The sequence below is a fragment of the Falco naumanni genome, chromosome 1 (genome assembly GCF_017639655.2).
Source record: "Falco naumanni isolate bFalNau1 chromosome 1, bFalNau1.pat, whole genome shotgun sequence".
NCBI classification, from domain to species: domain Eukaryota; kingdom Metazoa; phylum Chordata; class Aves; order Falconiformes; family Falconidae; genus Falco; species Falco naumanni.
The window spans coordinates 107,550,876-107,573,744 of record NC_054054.1 but is presented as its reverse complement, the minus strand read 5'-3'; the positions used below and the strand labels follow the sequence as shown (position 1 = coordinate 107,573,744).

Below are 22,869 nucleotides of genomic sequence, written 5' to 3'. Positions count from 1 at the left end.
AGGTCGCGCAGGGGCTCTGCACATGCCACGGGGCTGTGTTTTGCTGCAGAGGGCACCCATCCAGGACTGGCTCTCTGTTGGTTTTCCTTTTGTATTTGTTAGCTAATATCGTCTTCCCGATGTCCTACTTTCATGGTTAGAATCAGTTTGGTTTAATGAGGACTGTTGTTGCCAACAAGTGAATGGATATATGTGGTGGGATAGGCATCTAAATCTTCCCCTGCAGATGGGTGGTGTTCAGCATCCTGATGTGACCTTGGTAAAAGTTCTCTGGTGTGTTACTTTCCCTTTCTGTATCTCTCTTGCTGTGTAGCAGCTTTTCTTTCAGACAAGCGTCTGAGCTATTGGAAATCTGTCCTCTCTTTTTTCTCTCTCCAGAGACATTGTCAGCAGTAACACCCAAGCTACTTAGATTGACGCCTGAATATTCTGCTTTTGTACAATCAGGAGGCATTCAATGAAGTAGCGAGATGCAAAGAAGTTGTAAGATTTAGGACTGACATTTTTAGACACGTTTCCATCTGGAATTTTGAATAGTCTTGCTGAGGAAGGTCAGAGGCTTCCTTCACGTGGGATGCCCCTGTATGTGTGTGTTGAGCGTCCATCGAAGCATATAGCACAGGGAAGAAACATGCTTAACAGTCATCAGATTGCAGTGTGGGGCTGTTCAAGATTCAGATTTTCATCTGAAGAGTCTAGGAATAAAATCTAGCCCTGCATGTTCCTGGAGAGTTTCAGAGCAGCAGGATGGAATCTTTTCTTAACATTTTTCTCATGCAAATTATGGTAAGGATTATTCAGTGTTTTAAAATCTGGTTTATACTGGCTTCTGAATTTCATTTAAAATAAACATCTGGATGGCTTTTTGATCTCCTGTGGAAGACTCTTGTCTGCCTCGCTCTTTAAAATGACTTCTGCTTAATTTTTAGTGAAAGGCAAAGGCCTAGATCATTTTATCCTGGAAGCAATCTAAATGGTTCACCTTCTGCGGTTAGAAAGTTCCACAAGCGCACAGGCTATCCAGCAGATACTTGAAATCCTTTCTCTTAGTGAGCGTGGCAGCGATAGGTACCTGTTTCTTCTGTGCTGCTATTTGGGATCTGGAAGGCTGCTACCTGTAGTGCGATTTGTACTTCTGCAAAGCCTCGTTCTCCCAGTGCTGAGTGTGTATCAGAGCAGATGCTTCGTTCGAGGAGAATTATGGTCTCGTCCCTTCGCAGCTAGCAGTACAAAGCCCTCCTCCGGAAGATTGCCACAGTTTGCCCATATCCCGCAGTCAGATTGGTGTAACAGTGTCACACAGGGAGTAATTGGTTATTTATTCAAATAGCCATTACATTTGGAGGATGTTTTCTCTGGTTTGACAGGAGCTCGCTCCTCTACTCTTCGCTGGAGACTGAAAACGTGTGCCCGTGGCGAGAGTGCTGCGTATGTGCTTCCTCTGTCTTTCTGGCTCTGAAATGGGTTCCTGTTGCTCTTTGGCAGACCCTAAAGCAGCAATCTGTGGAAGCAGTGTATTCAGAGCGAAAGTGACTTTACCTCTTTGTTTTCTCTCTTTATTTATGTCTGTATGGGATCAGCTGGTCCCACATTATGTGTAAAGTCATTAAATTTTAGCCTGCATCTGTAGGATGTGCTTTCTCCCCCTCCCCTCTAGTCACTTTGATCAAATCAAATAAAAAACACAGCGCTTTCATTTCTAGTTCTGTAGTTTCAAAGACAATCTCTTGACATGCTCTAGCAGTCTGGACCTGAGTCCTTTTTTTCCCCTTAGTCCAAAGGTGCACTGTGTCTTGCGCCTTTCTGTGTTTCAGCAGTTGCAGTCTGCGTTGGCTTTTATCTGCATCAAAAGACAAATGGAAGAGAGCAAGGCACTGCAGGAATGGGAAACAGACTTACATGTGCAATGGAAATATGTAATCCTTACATTCAGTCTGCCACATGGAGCACAGACCAATTTCTATATTGGAAATCTCTAGCCTAGAGTCCCAGAAATGTGAGTTTCGGCTTTGAAGGCTGGTTAATCACCCCAGCAGTTAATACCAGTGTAAAATTTTCTGTGATGTCAAGCCTTTTCTTCTAAATACCTTTTTTTTTTTTGCATATGTCAACTATACAAAGCAATGCTCAGTTTGAGAAATTAGCATTCACTCTGTAAGCACTTTATTTTTGTCTGCTTTGTGAGCAGCTGAACACATGTCCAGGCTGAAGTACACTGAGCTGCCGCTTCCCGGCGAGCGTGCCAGTGCCACTCGGCACGAGGAGCGATGAGAAGGCTCCCGGCCACGCAGGCACAGGAGAATTTGGAACTTTGTCCGGTGTCCTGAAAAGCTGCTCCTGACCTCCATCCTGGAAAAGCACATCTGCAAATCTGCTCGACTGCATCCCGGGGGAAAGGATCCCAGCTAAGCCGTACTAAATCATACCCAGTTTCTCAGCGAGATGAGTGCTCTGGTCGCTGTCATCCTGATCAAAGTCCGAACCGTGGCTGATGGCATTCATAATGTTGTGGTACGCATTACTTTTTCAGAGTAGCAGTGCTTAAAGCAAAGTGTGTTTCTCTGCATTAAGGAGTCAGATTCAGCTATTCAAAGCAAGTTGATAAATTGCTTTTCATTAAGTGTCTGAGCGCCAAGGGGTTCAGCATGTGTTCCAAGGAAAAAATACATTAATTACAGCTTCTGTAGAGCATTTATCAATCACATAGTTATAAACAGTACTAATGCAGTTAATTGAAGGTAGAAAAATTTACCTTTTGAATGTGTTGACTGTAGCAATTCTGTGGTTGGAAAGACAAATGGTCTGGAAATTAAAATCGAGTGGTACTTTGGGGAGTGCCTGGGTACCTGTCTCACATACACACTTGACCAGACTCTTGCAGAGTGTTCAGAGGGGGTGTGCTGTCTGCAGCACGAGAGGCACTGTGGAGGTCAGGGGGGGCTACAGCCCAGGTTATTGGGAGCTCAGCGTTCATGCAGGCAGTTTGTGCTGTGTTGGCTGTTGAGCTACAGTCGTACAGACTGTGGTAGTGGTATTTATTCCCTTCTTGCCCACGCAGGTTGTGTTTAGCAGGCAAACTGTAGTTTTGCTTACAAAACTGTAGCACAGTTACAACTGCCTCTGTGTCCTGGCCATACAGTTTATTGCTCTCTGTGTGTGATGGGTTTTTTTTAAAAAGAAGAAAGGCATGCAGAGGAGGAAGGATGTACAAAAGCAAACAAAAATCTCCTGCTCACCTGTAGTCAGTAAAACTTCCTGTGAAAAAATAAATCTTTTGTGAATGTAAGTTTTGGATAAAAGTGCTGGCAGCAGCTGAAGGAATCAGGTGAGGTTGTGCTGAAGTATTTTATCAGGTCTGCAGACAAAAATCCGGCGCTTGTGGTATGCAGAGGTTTTGAAAACATCTTGCACACTTGTGTTGCTTTCCCTGTGGCTGTTTTGAACTGCCAGCTGTGTAACTGGCCGCTTTTCATGCTTCTCAGGAAAGCCCTGAGAATGGTAGAGTATTTTTGCAGTAACTCACGATGAATATATTTCTTGTTCTTTCTTCTGTTGAGTTGTTGTGAGATGGCCTCTGAGCTTCATGCAAGACTGGTAAGGACACTAGGTCTGTGTCAGGACAAGCCAGCAGGGCACCATTTCCCAGGTTGATGGGAAAATGCTGTCTCGGTGCCTGGTCCAGTTCTTTGGTATTCACCTGACGGCTTGTATTTTCTACTGGTGAGTGTTTTGTACTTGTGTTGCAGCTTCTTTTTGAGGCTCTTGGAATGTTTTTTGTCTTTACGGTAGGCTGCACAATATCTCCAACTAGAGAAGAAGGTCTTATCTTGTCCTTACAAATGGTAAAATGAGTATCTAAGAGCTGTGTGTTTGTGGTCTGACAGGAAGCCCTGGCACTGTGCACAATTAGAGATCTCCAATTTTATACCTTAAATACAAATTTGCCGTATATTTCTCCGCTTGCTTTGTAAATGGGCTGTTAAAATTTCACCATAGGTGGGACCTTAATTCAAGAGCTAAATACTAAACTGAACAACTGTCAGTGTAATTGTACAGGTCAAAATGGTACACATGCATAATCGATGCACACTGAAATCCATCCCCTCCATGAGCCTGCCTGCGTTTACACACCACCAGCACACCTGGTCCGCAAGTGAGTCAGTTTTTATTTTTATTCTTAATATGCAAGTTCAGTTTTTTGGGTTTTATGAAGTCTATTTCATTCTGCCTCATCTTATTTGCAAATATTTCATGTTTTCAAGTGAATCTATTTTTAAAACAGGACTGAAAGCATATTTTTCAATACCTAACAAATGTCTGGTTTATTGGTTGTGTGTTGCATAGAGGTAAAATTTGTTCAAAGTTAGCTCTGAAAAAAATGTGGGTTTTTGAAATAATCAGCTTGCAATAAACAGGGGAAGACAGCTACATTCCTACTCGAGGAACTGTCATAATCTGTAACTTCTAACGATATTTTAGAAGGAAAAACTATCATCCTTCTGTCATGTGCAGCACAAGGATTTCTGTAAGTCATGATTAAGGCTTTAATTCTGGGCTTTTATAGAGTAAGTGGAATGAGAGAAGATCACGATAATGGTGATCTGTGCGAAGCAGCCACTAGAGAGGGAACTATTTCATGTTTCCTTTCCTCTTTGCCTAGGCAGCTGTTTGCTGTACCAAAGAAAAGCTTCCTTTTCAGATCGAGGAAGGCAAGAAAGTCAAGAGGCAGGAATTCTGGCAGAGTGGTATGAGGAAGCTCACAGCTCTTGCATGTCCTTTGTGGTAAAGGAAAGCCCAGAATTACAACCTCATGCTTTACCCAGACATCAAACACATAGGAAAGCTGCACGTAACACCGACGCAGTGCATGTTCTTGCTGATGCTGTTGAGGTTATAACTGCAGCCTCTCCGTTATGGGAAAAGGGTAAATGTGTATTTTGGTTTCTTATCACTTGAAGGCAGAAGGAAGTTGCATACGAGGATGGAGAACGTCTGTTGGTGGGAATGCACGGTGCCTCCATTGGGGTACGTGTTAGCAGCATCCTGTAGTTTGGGAGTCGCTGGGCTGTTCTGGGTTGGCTTTGGGTGGAAGTCATCTCAGCTAACCTTAATACCATCGTGTTCACATGAAAACATGCACACTTGTATCTGTAAGTTTGTTCCGTGTTTTATAGCTGCTGCTGTGATATTAGAGATGCTGCTTGAGCATGTAGGAAGAAGGTGGATTTAGTTTCCCCTGAGGATAATGGATGCTTTGAAGGAAGGAATGTTTGTTTGCGCCTGTTGGTATCTTGTTGAAGAAAATGGTATCTTCTGTGAGTGTTACAGTGACACGGAGGGAGTCTGGTTTGAATTTTGAAAATACAAATGTAAGCCTGATATCCTGGGCAAATGCAGGTTTTGAAGACAACGCTGTATTTACCTGGCCTCTGCTCTTAACTGCTGCAGTTCAACTGTAGCATCCTTTGCTCCCTCTCCTAAATGACCATGCGGATTTATGCATTGTGAAGTGTAACTGAGATACATCCCAGACTGTTCTTTTATTCCCGTTTCCCACCAATACAGCATTAAAAACTTGGAGTTGGAAGTTACCATATAAAAGGAGAAAGAAAACTAATTAAAGGTCAGAATGCCTTAGTGTAGTGAAAATTCAGAGGCAGCAGATAGAAAGTTATACAAATTGCTTTTGACTTCAGGCAAGTCGATTTTCCTATTTCTTGCATATATTCCCATGGTAAAAGTAGTATCTCATCTGTCTCATAACTGACCACTAGCATATGTGTTTCAAGCACAGCCAGAAATGCTCCTTTGAAGCTTTGGCCAGGCCCTGCAATCGTCCCGACTTGTCTTTTCTACAGCTTTTTTTCACCTTAGAAGCGGCCTGCCACACCTGGCAAGACCTACTTACTTACGCCTGTGTTGTCTGTCAGCTCCTGCCACATTGCAGAATACGGAGTTAAATCTAAAAATAGGCTTAAAAAGAGGTGAGGGCTTTGAGCAAAGTAAAGTAAGCCACTGATTTGGGTCATGAAAGGGAATTGATGTCACTGGTTCTCCGTTGCCGCTTTCTTGAGCTAAGATGTTCTGTTCTGAGCTGTGAAAATGCAGAGCGGGGTGGTAAGCAAACGGCACTCAATACAGGGAAGGGTGGTCTGCTGCCAGTTCTCCTGGGAGGCTGCCTAGACCATGACCTTGTAAGCCTGATGCGAGAAGTCAAGGTAGTATTGAATGCTACACAGTTTCATTTATCTTCAAAGTCTTCTTCAGTGGTAGAAAACTGTCACACACTGCCGTCCTCTTAACAAGGAGCAACTGTGGCATTGGATGATTAAATGCTGCATCCAAAATTACATCATGGACCAGTGGTGAGCCAGATCCTTCCCTCGATCTCTTCCGTCATAGGCTAGCCCATAATCAGGAGACCAGTCTTCTAACATAAATCTGGTCAAAAAACCTTAAGCCACTGTAAAAGGAATTGTGTGCAATTTTTGCCTGTTTCAGAGTGGTTATGTGGCTTCAGTAATGTTTGTTAAGTGCTTTGGTGAAGGACAGAGTGTTAATAATTAAAATTGGAAGGAAGTTCTGAAGTGGTATGGAGGATGACGACCGCTTTCTGGTCTGTTAGTTAACAAAAATGCAAAATATAAATGGACGAATCAGCAGGAATTTAGTTTAATGCTCCCTTCCCCCAGCCACCTGCATGAGCTGAGCACAGAAAGCAGCTAATTGTCTGCTCGCTGCAGAGATGAAAGAAGCTGGTCCTGCAACAGGAAAGGCTATTGAACTGCGTGAAGGTGGTGAATTATCAGCACTGAAAACCTTTTGAGTTGGTATCTTTACGTGCTCAAAAAGTACATTATTTGTACTGGTGTTTACAGTGTTTGGGGGCTGATGAAACCAGCATCTCGTGACATGAATCTTACGTTTCAGTCCATGTAATTAAGAGGTCAGTAAAACTGAAACTTTTTTTTTGGAACTAAATGCTGTCGCAGTGTTTGGGTGTTGTCGAAGGGTGTGTTTGGTGAGGACAGGCCCTCTTAATGGCTTTATCTTGGCCCAGCTAACGAGCTGTTTGCAGAATTGCGCTGTGATTTGCAGTGGGCAGACTGTAAAAGCAGCCTTGTGTTTGTCCATTTTACTGCTAGCAGTTTCATTTGCAAAGTGCAGGCAGGAGCAGGCTTCTTGCCAGCAACAGCTTCATTCAGATTAGGGCTTTGGTTCAATTATGTCCAATTAACTTTTATTGCAGATAGCGGTGATAATTACTTGCAAGTCAATTTTTTGGCTGTGGTTATCCCAGGGCTAAAGTCTGAGCTTGATGGATTTTAATAACTGAAGTGACGTATAGCTTTTCCTCTTTTTCTCTTCTTTAGGCCTCAATTAGATGAAAGGTCAGAAGGTATGTAAAAATCCATCTTACAATTAAAGGCAACTGTTCTACTCGTCAGCAGATGCGTACTACTGTGTTTTAAAATAATCTCTTGGGATCAACCTAAAAAAAGGCTTTTTAAACTCTTACGATCATAACCTTGAGCTTGCTGCTGCTTTATCTGAAGAGTGAATTTGATGGAGCTGATGGCACATGTGGCAGTACCTGCCTGCCTGGAGCAGAGAGCCGCTGCCTTGGCTTTTTTTACTGCACTACATCCTGTTCCAAATTGCTTACCTAGAAGCGTTTAGTGGTAGCCCTTGGGCATGAGGAGTGTGATATGCACAATTTTCCACTTAAGTCCTGTTACCCCAAAGCTGTTTCATTTTCTTACCTTGTAGAGCATTGCCATCCCAGCTCGGGGAGAGGAGCAGAGCTGTGCTGCAGCAGGTGCCTGCCCTCTCCTGAAGCATCCCACGTACATTTAAATTCTCTCTGCCTTCCCCCTCCAAACTATTTAATTTTGTTGTCTGAGTTACATTATGAATGGAGGTCAGCTTAAAAGGTGAAACGGTTTACAAGCGAAATCATAGTTAATTAAACTGCAAGAAGCAAAAATTGATTTTGATCGAAACTGTTGCAGGGCTCTACAAAAGGTCCACCTGAATGCAGAAAGCCAAAAGGTCCTGTGCTGGCAGATGCTGACAGTGCACGCCACTTGTTACAAAAGGCGACTTTCTATTGTTCAGCCTCCCTATTTATTTATCCCCAAGTACACTCGATGCTGTTGTGATTTATTGCCATTTCAAAAGACTACCTCGCTGCACGTTATTTTGCAGTTTTCCATTTATAAAACATTAAGAGGATGTGATACCAGCCGGTGATGATTTCAGTGCTAGTTTGGTAATTTTGTTCCAGGAAACGGTAAGATTTATCTCTGGCTCTTCAGCAGTCCTGGGAAAAGGCTGTTCTTGTAATGCTCGAGAATAAAGCGGAGTTTTAGGGTTGGAGAAAGGCAGGAAGCCTGCACCATCAGTCTGGACACTGTCAAGCAAGCCATGGCTGGCTGGAAGGAATTGTATTGAACGCTGAGGTTGGCAGAGGGCTTCAAGTGACTGCAGCTGATACAGATTTTTGAAACCCCTAGATTTTAGGTTACTTTGGGAGAGGGAAAAGGAATGAGTCTCATTCAATCTTGAGCAGCCTGCCGGGGGGTAAATGAGACACTGAGTTTTCCTTGGAGCATGAAAATTGGCACGGATTCAATTATGTTTCCTGGCACGCTCTTGCAGACATTTGTACTGAAGAAACTTCACAAGCCCAGTTAGTTTTTGGTTTTGTTCGCAGCATTTATCTGTATGCTGAACTTGGAGAGGCTGTGCCGCGTGCGCTTGGGGGTTGCCGTAATCCCGCCAGCGGTTATGGAACTTCACGGGGCTACCTTGTGAATAACGAGAAGCGAAGCGTATCAGCCAGCCACAAGCGCTTAACAACCCTCACATGGCTTATGGGACCCCAGGGTGCTGGAAACTTGGAATAGTTTGGAGCTTTTCTTTTGTGCGTGGGTGGATGCTCCTGCTTCCTCCCAGCCCCAGGCTTTGTGAACAAGCCCGCAGTTAATCGTGGAATTTCAAACATGTGTGTTTACTTTCAGGAACCTAACTTTAGACTTCACCAGCTTGCTTTCGTCTAAACCAGCTCAGTTTCCCTATATTGATGGTCTGGGGGGAGTGTTTCCTTTGTGTGCTTACCCTGTAAGGCCTCTTGGGAGCTTCAGAGACTGGCGTATTTAAAACTTGGCAATAACTCTGCGTATGTGGTCTGTTTATATAATGATAAGGCTGTGTTAGAGTATTAGAAATTTCCTGGTAGTACTGAGTTGCTTAACATCTAGGTTTTACCGTGTAAAAGTACCCCCCCTGGCCTGAGGAGCACTGGGTCTGGCAGAGGCAATACTAAACACTGAATATCAGCCAGAAAATAATACATCTTTTTAGTCCAGAAAAGCAGCATCATGGTAAGCTATACTGGAACTGATTCTTAGCTTTACGGGGAGGGTGTCCCTGGGCAGTGGGTGGGGGTGAGTTCTCCAGTCCTGCCCGGTGAGCCTTGGTGGTGGCAGGACTGACTTTGAAAATCAGTGCAGTGGACGCTGTGCTGCCTGGACCGAAAAACCAACCTGATGCACAGGTAAGGCTGAACTTAACAGTCATTGTGGGGGTGTCACAGTTACCCCCAAATCCCAAGCACTGCATATTTATCTTAAACTTAATCTGTTTTGATTTAATTATTAATAAATCTTAGGAGGAAAAAAAAATAACCTGATCTTGTCTAAACCTGTGAACTATTTCATATAGTGTCCTGCAGGACCTGTGCTGTCAAGATTATATCCTGCAGCTGCATTAGATTAAAATCACTTCAAAGAGGTTTATTTATTTATCCCAATCTAATCATTGTTTTCCTCTAGAAATTCACTTTTATCTTTTTATATATATTTTCAGTACATAGCTTTTTATGCCATGTTTGGCCGTATGCAGAATCAGTTTAAAATGCAATTTAAAAACTTTACAGGTAAGAGTTTCACAGTTGCTCTCCATTGCTGGATGCCAAAACCTACTTTGGCTTTGGGTCAGCTTGCCCTCCAGTTTACAGCTGACTGGTTTAGGTGAGTTATTGAGCCTGGTGCAGCGCAAACACCCCTCGGTTCCTTAATTTGCTGTCTACGTTCCAGTTCCCCCAGTAACATGCCGCCCATCCTCGAAGGGGCTGGGGCAGCAGCCCTTGGGGAGCTTTGCAGGTGCTGGTGCCCACACAAGTTGCCACCGTGGAGCCAAGCCTGCTAGTGAGAAGCCTTGACGTGCCAAGTTCGGTTTATCTCCTGCTCTGGACTAATTAAAAGCAATAAAGCCGAGCACAGGAGGGGGATGATGGGCCTTTGTGTCAGGACCCTGCGCTGCCGACCTGAGACTGTGCTTAACAGCAGTTTGAGATGGCCATTGATGCTCACCTCAATCCCAAGTACAGTCCGTGCGGGATTTCACTTCGTTTTAGCTGGGGGTGGTATATTGGAGTTGTCTGCGCTAGGTCGTGCTGGAGCAGAGTCAGGTCAGAAAGTGCTAGTCAGGTGCCGAGTATCTCAAAGGGAATAAACGTTCATCTAACAAAAAAGTGAACGGGCTTGTTGGTAAAGATAATTCAAATGCTTTTGTTTTCAGATATTTAGATCTCGATTCTGAAAAACTATTAATTTCATAGAGATCAGAAATTGAAGCATGTTTTTAATTATAATACGAAATTCAGCAATGGAGTTACGGTCAGCACTTCTCTGTAAGTCTGAATTTCTTTTTTTAATGCTCAGCAGTGACCTAGATGGCATCAATTTGGTTATTGCAAATCAAGCTAAAAGAATGATTTTACGCTTCTACTGAAAATGATTTTTGTAAGTCCAGTATTTCCTTTAGAATTATTGTATTACTACCCCAGTCTTTTATGAACCTTTGGCATTGCCTAAAATGATTATCTGCCTGCGGGAACAACTTGCCTTTATAGCCCTGTCTAAAACATTACTCTCTGTATTGGAGCTAAAGCTTCTGTAAATACATGTTTTGACCTTCAAGGAAATGATGCTGTCTTATCACAGAAGCCTGGCTATTCTGGATTGAACACTGCGACCACTCTTAATCACTTGTTCTCTTTCCTAATGTGCCATTATCCTGTTTATTGCTGCGTGCGTGGCACTTCGGCAAGAGGCTTACTCAGAGAGTCACAGCGTTCAGGCTATAATGAGCGTTAATGACAGAGCAGGTGAGCAAACCCCTGTGCCTATCTTGCTGTCGGAACCGCTCCTTGGGCTGTCCAAGAGCACACTGAGCGCAGTGCTGTGCTGCAGAGCGCTTTTGTCTCTTTTGGGGCTGCACACAAACTTGCCATCGGTTAAGTAATGTTTTAGACACCGAGCTCCTTTGGTTATGCAGGCCTGGGCTGGTGTCAGACGTTACTGGAGTAAAAGGTAGATGCTTAGGCGAGTGTGGGAATGGTGTGATCTCATGGTTTTCTGACTGCAGTGAAGACTCTTTAATTTTGTTTGTCTGCTTTTCACTGAAAAATAGGTCTTGTTTTTTGCCAGTCTTCTGAAGTTGATGAAATGAGGAAAAAAGGAAAATACAATTACTGTTTTTTCTTGCTGACTGTGAACGTTTCTGTTGCTTACTCAGGTAAAGCTCTGGCAACTCACTGTGGTTTTGTCTTCTGATTAAAAGGAGCTGGATTCTTGTTTTGCCTTTTTGGTCTTGCTGGGCATGATTTGGGACAAGAAGCTGCTGCCCACAGGCTGTTTGCAGAGTTTCACTGAACTTTGCATGCTTATAGTCACGAATGAATCTTTTCTATAAAGGTCAAGCAACTTTTCACCTCCTAAAGCAGTTCCTTTAAGCTGTGGATGTGACAGGTCTTCAGTCATCATTTCTGAACACCACCTGAAAGACTCCAAGAACTCCACCTCCTACAGAGGGCGAGAAGAAAATCTGGGTTTAGATTTATTTCACAAGGTTTTACAACTATGTATCTTGGACCTCTGGTAGTGTAGATTGTTACTATCTTCTCGGAATGAAAGGGAGAATGACATAAACTTGTCCTGTTGATGGTTGTCTGTTGGCCCTGCATCTTGGTGAGGTTGTGTGTTTGTTTTCTCACAGCACCAAGTTGCTATTACTCTGAGTGGGTAGGGTGAATGGGCAATGGCATGGAGTTGTCAAGCAGACATTCAGTGCCCCAAACTATTTTTGTTAGTCACAGTGGCACCCAACAGGCTTTCTCAGCAACACTGTCAGCTTTTGAGAGCGCTCGCACGGTGAAGATGCACGATTTTTGTAAATTAATATTCGTACGAGATTTCTTGGCCGTTAGTTTAATCAGCCTTTGCGTGTTGAACCATGGAGATGCATATAAACAGGGAGCTAATGAATTCTACACAGTGAGTAATTGCTGTGCTACAGGAAAGCTTTAAGTCCATGCTGTTCGCTGTATCGGTGCAAGTATTCCTTGGGCGGTCTGACTTGTGATGGTGGTCTGAGGTTAGGTTTCAAATTAAAGTCTTTAAAACGTCCCTGCAGAGAAATCTGCTTTTGGAGCTTTCTGGAGCATGAAGGCGGTGGTGCTGTCCAGGACGCAGGGTTGATATTGCTGCGCTGGGTGTCATCCAAAGGCTTCACGTTGTTCCTGCGGCCCTCGGCAGTGCAGCTCTTTCAGAAGTGGCCTCAGCGGGGTTTCTGCAGCCGTGGCTTTTCGTGTCAGTTGTGAGCTTTCTGCTTCACCTCTTTTGATCTTTGAATGCCTCCCCAGTTGTTTTAATTGGGATTTGTGAAACAATGACTGAAATTAAATCAGCCTATAACTTTGGAAGCCTTCAACTCTTTCCATCTTTTGGGGGTCATTTAACAAGCACCAAGGCTTTTCTAGCTACTTCTTAAGTGTTTTGGCAAAATCACTCCCTGTACAGCAGCACCGATGCTTGTGGAGATCTGGGCAAGGAGGAGAAGTCAACCAATTTTTCCAGCTTGGCTCAGCCATCCCATTTCCCAGAGCTTTCTAAAGTGGTCGTGGCTGGCTGCAGCTTGCCCCGGTACCTGCAACAGGGGGGTTTGGGGCAGGGTCTTGGACCAGGTGGCCTCTACAGACCTTATGCCAACTGAAATTTCTCCATAATTCTAGTAGCACTGGGGGGCTTTGAGCCCGAATTAGCTTTGTGTGCCAGGAACCCCCGCGTTGTGTGCCGATGATGGGATTTGAGGGTAGCTGTGCGGTGTTTATATATAAAGAGCTTTAGTGCTCCGGGCATTCATTTTGAGGTTTGATTTTTCTAAGTGCTGCACCTCTGCAGTAGAGAATGGTGGCACCTCTGCAGCTCCTTTGTGCAGAAGGCATGTCTTGCTGTTTGTCTGACCCAGAGCCGCGCAGGTTAGCCGGTCTCCTCTGAAACGAAGGAAGTTGTAGCCATTCATCTTTCAGCCTAATGGACCACAGAAATTACAAGCTGTAGCATGCAGCTTAATCTTGCCACAAGGCAGAGCGCTGCATACTTTGCCTTCAATTTATGCATGCCGTGCCTTTTTATTAAATGTAAAAGAGCAGTTGACAGGATTTCTCTAGAGGACTTGCTTTGGCTATACGTGGTAGATAGCCAGCGCATTTCAATATATAGTAAAATGAATTATGGTGGTTTCTTTACCATTCGTAACAACCACCTTTGAAATTTGAGGATGGAGTTATGGATTATTCTCTGTGTGTCGAGCAGCAGAGGAGAGCGAGACAGCTATTTTAGTTTTAACCCTGCAGATGACCCACTTCTTGCAGAATTTCCGTTGCCATTAAGAGATGCAGTAAGGGCCAGAGCAGCGGTTGCGCATCTGCGTTTGGTCAGGCCATCACCCAGGGATGGCTTCTTTGCCGCTTTCTTTTCTCTGTTCCTCCTTGTATTATAACTTTGAATTGTCTCTCTGTTGTTGCAGTGTGCAGAGGAGTGAATGCCCCATGTTGTGTTAGTGCCTGTCTGCCATGCTGGCCTGTCTGCCAGGACCAGGTGACCTCTCCTTTCAGCTTCTTTCTTACACGCAGATGAACACTGGACTTCAGAAATGTGAGTGACGTTTTGTCTGCAGGATGTGGTTAACTGTTAAATCTGGCTCTGGTACAGCTGTGACATAAACATTTAGGATACAGTGGAAAAACTATTTAATGTTAGAGTCTTTTCTTTTGTTGTGCCTTCAAGGCGTGCATCGATAATGGCTCTGAGAAATCGCTGTGGAGGTTCACGTGCGTGCAGCAAGCTCTCCCCCTTTCCTGGCTTTATAAAGGTTAATTTTAACCACAGCAAGATGAAACGCAAGTGAGGTTTCTATGAGGTTCGTGCCTCTCTGCTGAAAACATTTTGTGCTAAAAGTGTGCCAGCTGACTTGCTTCTTAATGCAACTTTTTCCCGACTCCTTTTCACTTCCATTCGTTTAATTACTCCTAGGCATCAGTAACAGTTGGATCAGGCTAATACAAACCTTTTGAGGTCAGCAGCTCTGTTGTTCTACATACCTGGGGCATATACTGCAAATATTAGTGATCTAGCCAAATTTACTAATGTTCAAAGTTTCCATCTTCTTTCTGATGTCTCTTTGGTGCCTCTGAAAATAAGTCTGCAGAGTACCCTGGTAATTCTTTTTTGATAACTTCAGTCTGTTCTTTTTTTTTTTTTTAAGAACAACTTATATTTGGGAATGTTTACTGGCTAGAGATTTTTTTAAATCTTACTGTCTCTCTTTATCACTGAAGTTGCACATTGATTGTTCAGCTGAAATTCCAGTAATACCAAGGTTTCTATGTAAGATCAATGTACTTGGTTCTTAGGGCTGTGACCTGTCTCTTGTATTTGAAATGTGCATTGGGAGATGTCTGTACCCTCAGTTCGCTGACGAACTTGTTGCTCTTTAAGACCAAGTCATTTACAGTCCAGTTGTAGCTAAATTAATATGTTAAGGCTTGTGATGCTACTGAAAATAGTCAAGGTAATTTTGCAATTAAGGGCGACGAGCTCAAGAGTCCTGGTCCTGCCAGAAGTGAATGACACTGTTCACGTACACACGTGTGCACTCCCGCAGCACTTACATAGCATTTACGCTGACTCTACGGGCTTGGTAATTGTAATGACACTTTCAGCGGTAGTAAAAATCTTTACTCACAGAAGGACTTCCTTAGATGGCATGAAACTGGGCATTCTCCTCCTTTCTCTTTCTCATTACGAGTTCGAGCTTTGCTGACTGAAACGTGCTGTTGTGGTGAGAACGTGCCTAGGTCCTTGGCATTACGTGAAAATTTACAGTGGATCAGAAAGCTTAGTTCTGAAAGCAAATTATTGAGGTTCACGTGAGGGTAGCTGTGCACAAATCAGGTATTTGCTAATTACACGTTTACGAGGCAACGTGCTGGTATGTGTGCAGTTTCTTAACCTGGTGGTACCCGATTCTGTTTCTGAGAACTGCTTATCCCGGTGCTGAAAGCGTTGCCGTATCCTGCTTAGTGAAGAGCTTCGGGGACTGCATTTAAAAGAATTTAGGACATAAAGTAGCTGGCAGGCACTGGCTGGCAGTGGTAATGCTCAGCTGTTCCAGTTTGTTCTGATTTATACGGAAAATGAAACTGCTTGTACAGACCTTGCTCACCCCTGCTGCAGATGTGTGTAAGATTAATTGGTGCATTTCTCTCCGTACTGTATATGCACAAGTAGTCTAGCCCCTGGCCAAAGGAAAGCTGAGTTAATGAGCATTTTTAATGAACGGTGACTTGTGACTTTTGATGGGGGGTTGGAAGCGGGCTTTAATAATAGTGCTGTTGCTTTTGTAAAAGGCACAGAACTCCACATGATAACCTTTATTCAGACTTACAGTGTTTGTATTAATAATTTTTAAGTGTAGTTTTCTGGATCAGACTTTCTATTAACGCTTAAAAATCCACATTTAGCTCAATTATCTTTTTTCCCCCCTTATTCACTTTCAAATAAAAGGCTTTTTTCTTAAAGGCGGTCTGTGCAGTGGGAGTTCTGTAGATTCATATGCACGTATTTTTTTCCTTTAGAAACCAATCACTACAGGACTTCCAATTTCAGTGTTTTTCTTTGAATTCCAGCCTGCATCGCAGGAAAGGCTAACATTGAAAGTCATCCTTATCCACACAGGGAATTTCTCACTGACTCCATATTGATATTCTCTCTTTTCTCCCAGATTCCAGTATAACCCTGACCAGTCAGTCAGTGTACTTGAGGCAAGACTGGGCAGCATTGCAGCCGCTCTTGGACATAGCGGCAGTGCCACGAGGTCTGGGAGAAAAAGGGTGATTTTGTGTGACAGTGATACAACATCAAGATGAAAAGTGCTTTTTGGAGAGTCGGGCCAGGGGACCAAAAGAGAGAAGAGCAGCTTTGGACTGAATATGGGGTCATCAGCTAAATCGAGTCCTTTCTAGGGATGAGGGCTCTCTCTGCAAAGCCTGTAGAGAAACTGCTGCAATTGAGATTTTTATGCAGAAGGTGGGCACAGCTGTTTTCCACTTGTCCCGGTGCGGATGTTCTCATTAGGGTAGGAATCCTGAAGGCTTTTTTGTATTTTGTTTCATGTTAATGAAAATGTAACTGTAGGCAGTTTTAAAAGCAGTGGGTTTTAAAGCCTTAATGTACTTAAAAGATGTTACATCAGTGCTGAGGTGAGGCAGAGAAATATATCTCATTTCATGACAAAATTAGCTCCAGCAGTGAGACTCACACAGGAATGTGACCAGATGAATCTATTGCCATGGGATTAGCAGGAGTGTGAACTTGCAGCTCACCAATTTATTGGGGTAACTGCTCATATGCACGACTTTACCTTATAGTAAACATGAAGTAATTACTTTTCAACAAAAGTATTCTGCCTTGCGTTTGCCATTAGGTAGCTCTGTGGAGCCCATCCCATTGTTTTCTTAATGTAGTTTGTTCATCTGCCATCCGCCTCATCATTTTATGGCCTGATTGAGAATTCTTGCACTTGCACGTGAATGATGAGCGTGTTCTAATACCAGCCTGTTCTTTCAGTCTATTCCAGCTGGTTTTCCATTCACTTAATTACCAGACCTAATTGTTCTTTACTGGTTTGTAGGAAATTTGCATGGGATATTCAGATTCTTGCTGGCCCTGTAATGCATTTCTCCTTTCTACTAATTTTTTTGCTGCCTTAATTATTACAGTTGTCGAATCTTGGCTATAGAACTACTAGCAAAGCGCATTTTAAGCAGCATGTTGGGGCGCACAGATATACATCACCTTCAGGTGTAAGTAGAATGGCTGAGTTGGTCCATAGTAAAAGGAACATAATCTTAGCTGTACGCAAAACGGGCGCTGTTTGACATGGTCGTTGGTTTCAGAAGATCCTGTCCAAGGGATTTAAAAGATGGTTTGCCATTTGCTAGGATGCCTAACTTGATGTCGGTGCATCATTTAAGTTGAACTGAGGGGTTATTTTCTCTCGGAGGAAGGAGTTCTTCCAGGTTTGAGATTACAGATGTGTTGTAACTGATAGGGCAGCCTGTTCAAACATTGATGGTTTAGCTGCTTTCTAAAAGCTTCCATTGCGGTTCCCATGTAATGGAAAAATAGATGCTTGGGTCAAAGAATATGTAGTGTATCTCGTCAGTGCTTTTATTTACCACCTAATGTGCTGATTTGCCTATATAAATATAAACCAGGCTGGGGAATTTTGATGGTAAGGGTGTCTTCAAGTGTCTACTTAATTTTCCATATGAAAACAAAAGCTTTATGTAGCACCAGCCGTAGGTATAACATAAACCATAATACAGACACGTGTGGGTGCCTTTGTCCATTGTTGATGGTTCTTCTCTGATTCATGGTGAGTTGCAAGGGTCATCTCTTGGGGAAGAAACAGAACTTAACGAGCATGGGCAATGCTGGAAATAAAGGGTGGGAGTTCGTGAAGGCCTTGGCTGTTGAGGCAAGGTGGTCCTGGCAGATGCCATTTGGAGGCTCTTCTCTCCGCTAGGAGCATAGTGGCTTGCTCAAAAGGGCGGATCTAAACCACCTGCCTGCAGCAGCAGGTCCAGGGATACAGAGAGGGTGTTCGGGTTAATATAAAATGAGCATTTCCTCTAATTAAGAGTAAGGGTGGTATGTGCCAGTGTTTGGACAGCACAGAGAGTAAGAGTGTAACCTGTGCTGTGCCAGAGATGCAAGACAACCTGCTTGCAAAGCTTCTGATTTCACAAAAGGTATTTTTAATATTTCTATAATTATCTTTTCTTCCGTATTCATCCTGTTTTCTGTTTTCTTACCCTTACTTTTGGACAGTGAGTGCTCTTACAGCCACGCTGCTCTCCCTCACCTGTGAAAACTGGAAGCTTCAGAATGCAAAGGGAGAGAGATGGGTGGTACTCTTGTGTTCAGGAGTCTTTTGGAGACAATTTGCTTAAAAGAATCAGAGGTGGGTTTTCAAGAAGGGCTGTTTGCCTGGGAGCATTAGATTTCCTTGGGTCAGAGGGCCAGATGTGGGGCTGGGGTGCTCCTGGGCTCCAGAGGAGCTAGCTGCGGTGTTCCCTAGCAGCAGATGGCATGGGGCTGCTGAAAATTTTAGCAAAAAGGATGGGTGGGTTTTTTTCCAGTAAACTGTTGGGGCAGTGGGAAGTGTGTGGGTCAAGCAAAAGCAAAATCAGGTTGTCAGAGCTGCAGGCCGTTATTTGAAGATGATAAAATCGTCCTGAAGCAGTAGTCCCATAGGAGTTAAGCAGCAGAGCTGTGGTAGGGGAACAGCTCAGCTCTTCTTGGAATACAATTCTAGCGAGAGAGGCGTAAGCATTTCCCTAGATTTCTGAAGTTCTTTCCAGAAGTGGTTTGAGCTTGTGGGCAAGGTAGGTATCTGGTAAATCGAAGTAAGTGAAACCACACCCCTGTCTCCAGAAGTCTTTTTGTCTGTGTCTGGGGAACAGCATGGTTTTAATCTTGTGAGGTAATCACATAATTTTGCTGTGTGGTACAAGGATACTGTCCTTAGGAGGGTGCCACACTGAAAATTTAGCTGAAGAAATAATTGCAAGCCATAAAATAACGCACATGTAGCCTCCTTCCATTTGCTGATCTTGGGCTGACGAGGGCTTCCTAATGGACAGAAAGACACTCAAAGTGCTTCCAGGTGTCAGCACCTAGAGAGGAACTTGATGTAAATGGAGGCTTGAGCTGAGGTGCTTCGTGTGTGTATTGGGTTTGCATGGTGAGGTGGGGGGTGCGCTATAGGGGCGGCTTCTGTGAGAAGCTGCTAGAAGCTCCCCCCATGTCCGATGAAGCCAATGCCAGCCAGCTCCAAGACGGACCTGCTGCTGGCCAAGGCTGAGCCCATAAGCAGCAGTGGTAGTGCCTCTGGGGTAACGTATTTAAGAAGGGGAGGGGGGAAACCCTCTGCAACAGGAGCTGAAGAGAGAAATGAGAACATGCGAGAGAAACAACTCTGCGGACACCCAGAATCAGCGCAGGAGGTGCTCCAGGCACTGGAGCAGAGATTCCCTGGAAGCCCATGGTGAGGCGGTGCCCCCAACCCACAGGGGAGCAGGTCCCCACATACAGCCTGGGGAGGACCCCGTGCTGGAGCAGGGGGATGCCCGAAGGCGGCTGTGACCCATGCACTGGAGCAGGTTTGCTGGCAGGACTTATGACCCTGGGGGGGACCCACGCTGGAGCAGTCTGTTCCGGGAGTAGTGAACCCCACGGAAGGGACCCACGGTGGAGAAGTTGATGGAGGACTGTCTCCTGTGGGAGGGTCCCCACGCTGGAGCATAGGAAGAGGGTGAGGAGCTCTCCCCCTGAGGAGGAAGGAGTGGCAGAGACAAGGTGTGATGAACTGACCACAACCCCAATTCCCTGTTCCCCTGAGCCTTTCGGGGGAAGGAGGGAGACCAAATGGGTGGAAAGTTAAGAATGGGGAAGAGTGGGGTAAGGTGTTTTAATATTTTGGTTTTATTTCTCATTATTCTACTATGATTTTTATTGGTAGTAAATTAATTTTCCCTAAGTCGAGTCTTTTTTTTCCCCGTGACGGTAACTGGTGTGTGATCCCCCGGTCCTTACCTTGACCCACGAGCCTTTCATTATATTTTCTCTCCCCTGCCCAGCTGAGGAGGGGAGCGATAGAGCAGCTTTGGTGGGCATGTGGCATCCAGCTGGGGTCAACCCCCTGCAGTATGGTTCCTACTTCAGCATTACATGGCTTTAATGTTTAATTTGCAGCTTTCTGATTTTGAATGGCACGGTGAAGGTACTGAGAAGGGCTTCAAGAGCCACGGGGAGGCAGACTTAAATTAAAGAGAAACAGAAACTTAGCCCATCACCGCAAGCTGTAAGAAATATTTCAAGCTGGAGACAATCCGATGTTTATAGCATGTTACCTGTTTTTGTCCAACTGTAAACATAGTCTGATGAAAACACTGGTTCCCTTTTGCTCCCCTAGGCAGGTCTTGCCTTAAGCTGAACTGGGGCTTGTGTTGGTCACCAGGTAATAAAGGGAATGAGGTATCTGGTACACGATCTGCTGGTCTGGGAAGATGAAGTTCTTGCCTCTTGATTCCTTGGAGATTTTCTACCCTTGTTGTCCAACTGTCTTGCCCTGAGGTTGATCCCTTGCTTACCAGAATTGGTATTGACAAATTTCCTTTCTCCGCAGGGGACACTACACAGAAAATGAGATCTGCACAGTATCCTACCCCAGCAGAATTGGATGCTTATGCTAAGAAGGTCGCCAACAATCCACTGACTATAAAAATTTTTCCAAACAGTGTCAAGGTTCCCCAGAGGAAACACATACGCCGTACTGTGAACGGACTTGATACTTCGGGCCAGAGGTACAGTCCCTACCCGTCTCAGGCCACCACGAAAACAGGCCTCCTGGCGATAGTCAAATCTCCAGCAAAAGGAATTATCAAAGACTTTGACGGGACACGCACGCGTCTGCTGCCGGAAGCGATGATGAATCCCCCTTCCACACCATACGTTGCACCTAGCACTTTAACCCACCCCCAGGCGCTTGCTCGCCAGCAGGCTCTCCAGCATGCACAGACTTTGCCGCACCCCCAGAGTATACCGCAGCCACAGACTTTGCAGCACCCTCAGGGTATACCACAGCCACAAAGCTTACCGCACCCTCAGGGGATACCGCAGCCACAGACGCTGCCGCACCCTCAGAATATGCAGCAGCCGCAGGGCTTGCAGCATCCTCAGACCATGGCACACCAGACTCTGCAGCACCCCCCAAATCCTTTGCTGCAGCCGGGTTTACATGGAAGCAGAAAGATGCCGGATGCAGATGCGCCGCCGAATGTGACCGTGTCTACCTCAACCATTCCCCTCTCTATGGCTGCCACCCTGCAGCAGAACCAGCCACCGGACCTGAGCAGCATTGTGCACCAGATTAACCAGTTCTGCCAGGCCAGAGCTGGCATTAGCACTACCTCAGTGTGTGAGGGACAGATTGCAAACCCCAGCCCTATAAGTCGCAACCTGCTTATCAATGCAAGTACCAGGGTATCTACTCACAATGTCCCTACACCCATGCCTTCCTGTGTAGTAAACCCTGTAGATCATGCTGCTGCTGCTATTCCTCCTGCCTCTGTTAATGTGCCCATGGTGAATATTAACAGGGTGCCACCCGCGTACCAGAACGAAATCAAATCGGTTGCCTGGAACCAGCACCAGCTTGTGCATCTGCAGCAAATGTGTGGGGATGCTGCTGGGCCTGCTGGACTCGCAGGGAAGCACCCTCAGAGAGAGATCGCAGGGCAGAGTTTTCCTGGCAAAACTTCAAACTACCCTCAAGAACTGTGCATGGGCCAGTCATTCAGCTTGAAGCCCCCCATTGAGAAGCCTACGCCTTCTCCACCTGTGAACGGGTTGCAGGGACCCTTGCCATATACCAATGGGCACTATTTCCAGCCCCTCTGGAATAACATTCTGCCCACACCCAACAGTGACAGCTCTGGGTCCCAGGACCTCGCCATGCCTTTCCACGGGGGACAGCCAGCAGGAGCGCCGCTAGATTGTGCAGGAGGAACTCATTACAGAGCTGGAGCTGGGCCATCCAGCCAGAATAATGTGATGCAGACCATGGATTACCTAAGCGGGGACTTCCAGCAGTCCTGCTTCAGAGATCAGAGCATGGCCGTGCTGGGAAAAGTCCATCGGCCTCCCATGAACCGAGCACCTGAACCAACCGATAGTCGAAATCTTCATATTCAACACCCAGGGTATAGATAGGCTGCAGTCACTTTCACAGACAAAAATTATAGGTTTAGTCTTAATTTTAATTAATAAGCAAGGCATTTTTAACTTGCAAACTTGTGTGATCATTATAGTAACCATTGGAAGAAGACATACTGTATATTTAAAAGCTTTGCTTACATGTTATCCATCTCCTTTATGCATCAAATACTTAACATGCCTTTTGTGTCAAAGAATTTCATTACACTACTTCACGCCACAGCTGTTTCCTCACCGCAGAATCCCCTTTGTGCAGCTTTTGCCTTCTGCTTAGTAGCTACTTGCTGGACTGATGTTGAGTTGCTGCAGGATTTCGCAGTTGCATCTGTTCACCAGCTCCCGTCAAGAGCGAGGTAGTGTAGCTGCTTAAATTTCCATCTCAATTTCCTCTGAAGATTAAGAGCAACAGAATTTGTCAGGAAGTAGGGCTTATTTTCAACTCGAAAGCCCATTTCATTAATGCATTAAACATTGACCATTTGCACTGTCTAGAGGCTTATTTAATTGAAAAAGAAGCCTACATTTGAAAAGAGCTAGCTAGGGGTATGTATTTAGGCATTAATATAGGAAGAAGCTTTTCAGCTGTTTCTTGCCAAGGTGCCCGCGTTTATTGTTTAGACTTTGTCCAAAGTCAAAAGTCTCTGGCAGATTTTTCTGACACTTTTTTTTTTTTTAAATA

The 22,869-nt window shown here is 44.7% G+C and overlaps 1 protein-coding gene across 11 annotated transcripts in view; it reads left to right on the top strand.

The window, feature by feature from the left end:
• Positions 1-22,869, top strand: part of FAM222B (family with sequence similarity 222 member B) — a 38,819-nt gene that overhangs the window by 12,908 nt on the left and 3,042 nt on the right. Inside the window, exons 1-3 of one of the 11 annotated variants that reach the window (XM_040616243.1) lie at positions 1,137-2,511; positions 13,876-14,003; positions 20,602-22,859. In XM_040616243.1, coding sequence (XP_040472177.1) covers positions 13,922-14,003; positions 20,602-22,187 — 1,668 coding nt within the window. In that variant the 5' untranslated portion in view covers positions 1,137-2,511; positions 13,876-13,921 and the 3' untranslated portion in view covers positions 22,188-22,859. Of the gene's footprint in view, positions 1-1,136; positions 2,512-2,533; positions 4,154-4,300; positions 9,387-9,445; positions 14,004-20,601; positions 22,860-22,869 lie in introns of those variants that run through there. The other 10 variants (XM_040616284.1, XM_040616279.1, XM_040616269.1 and 7 more) reach the window with 10 other exon arrangements.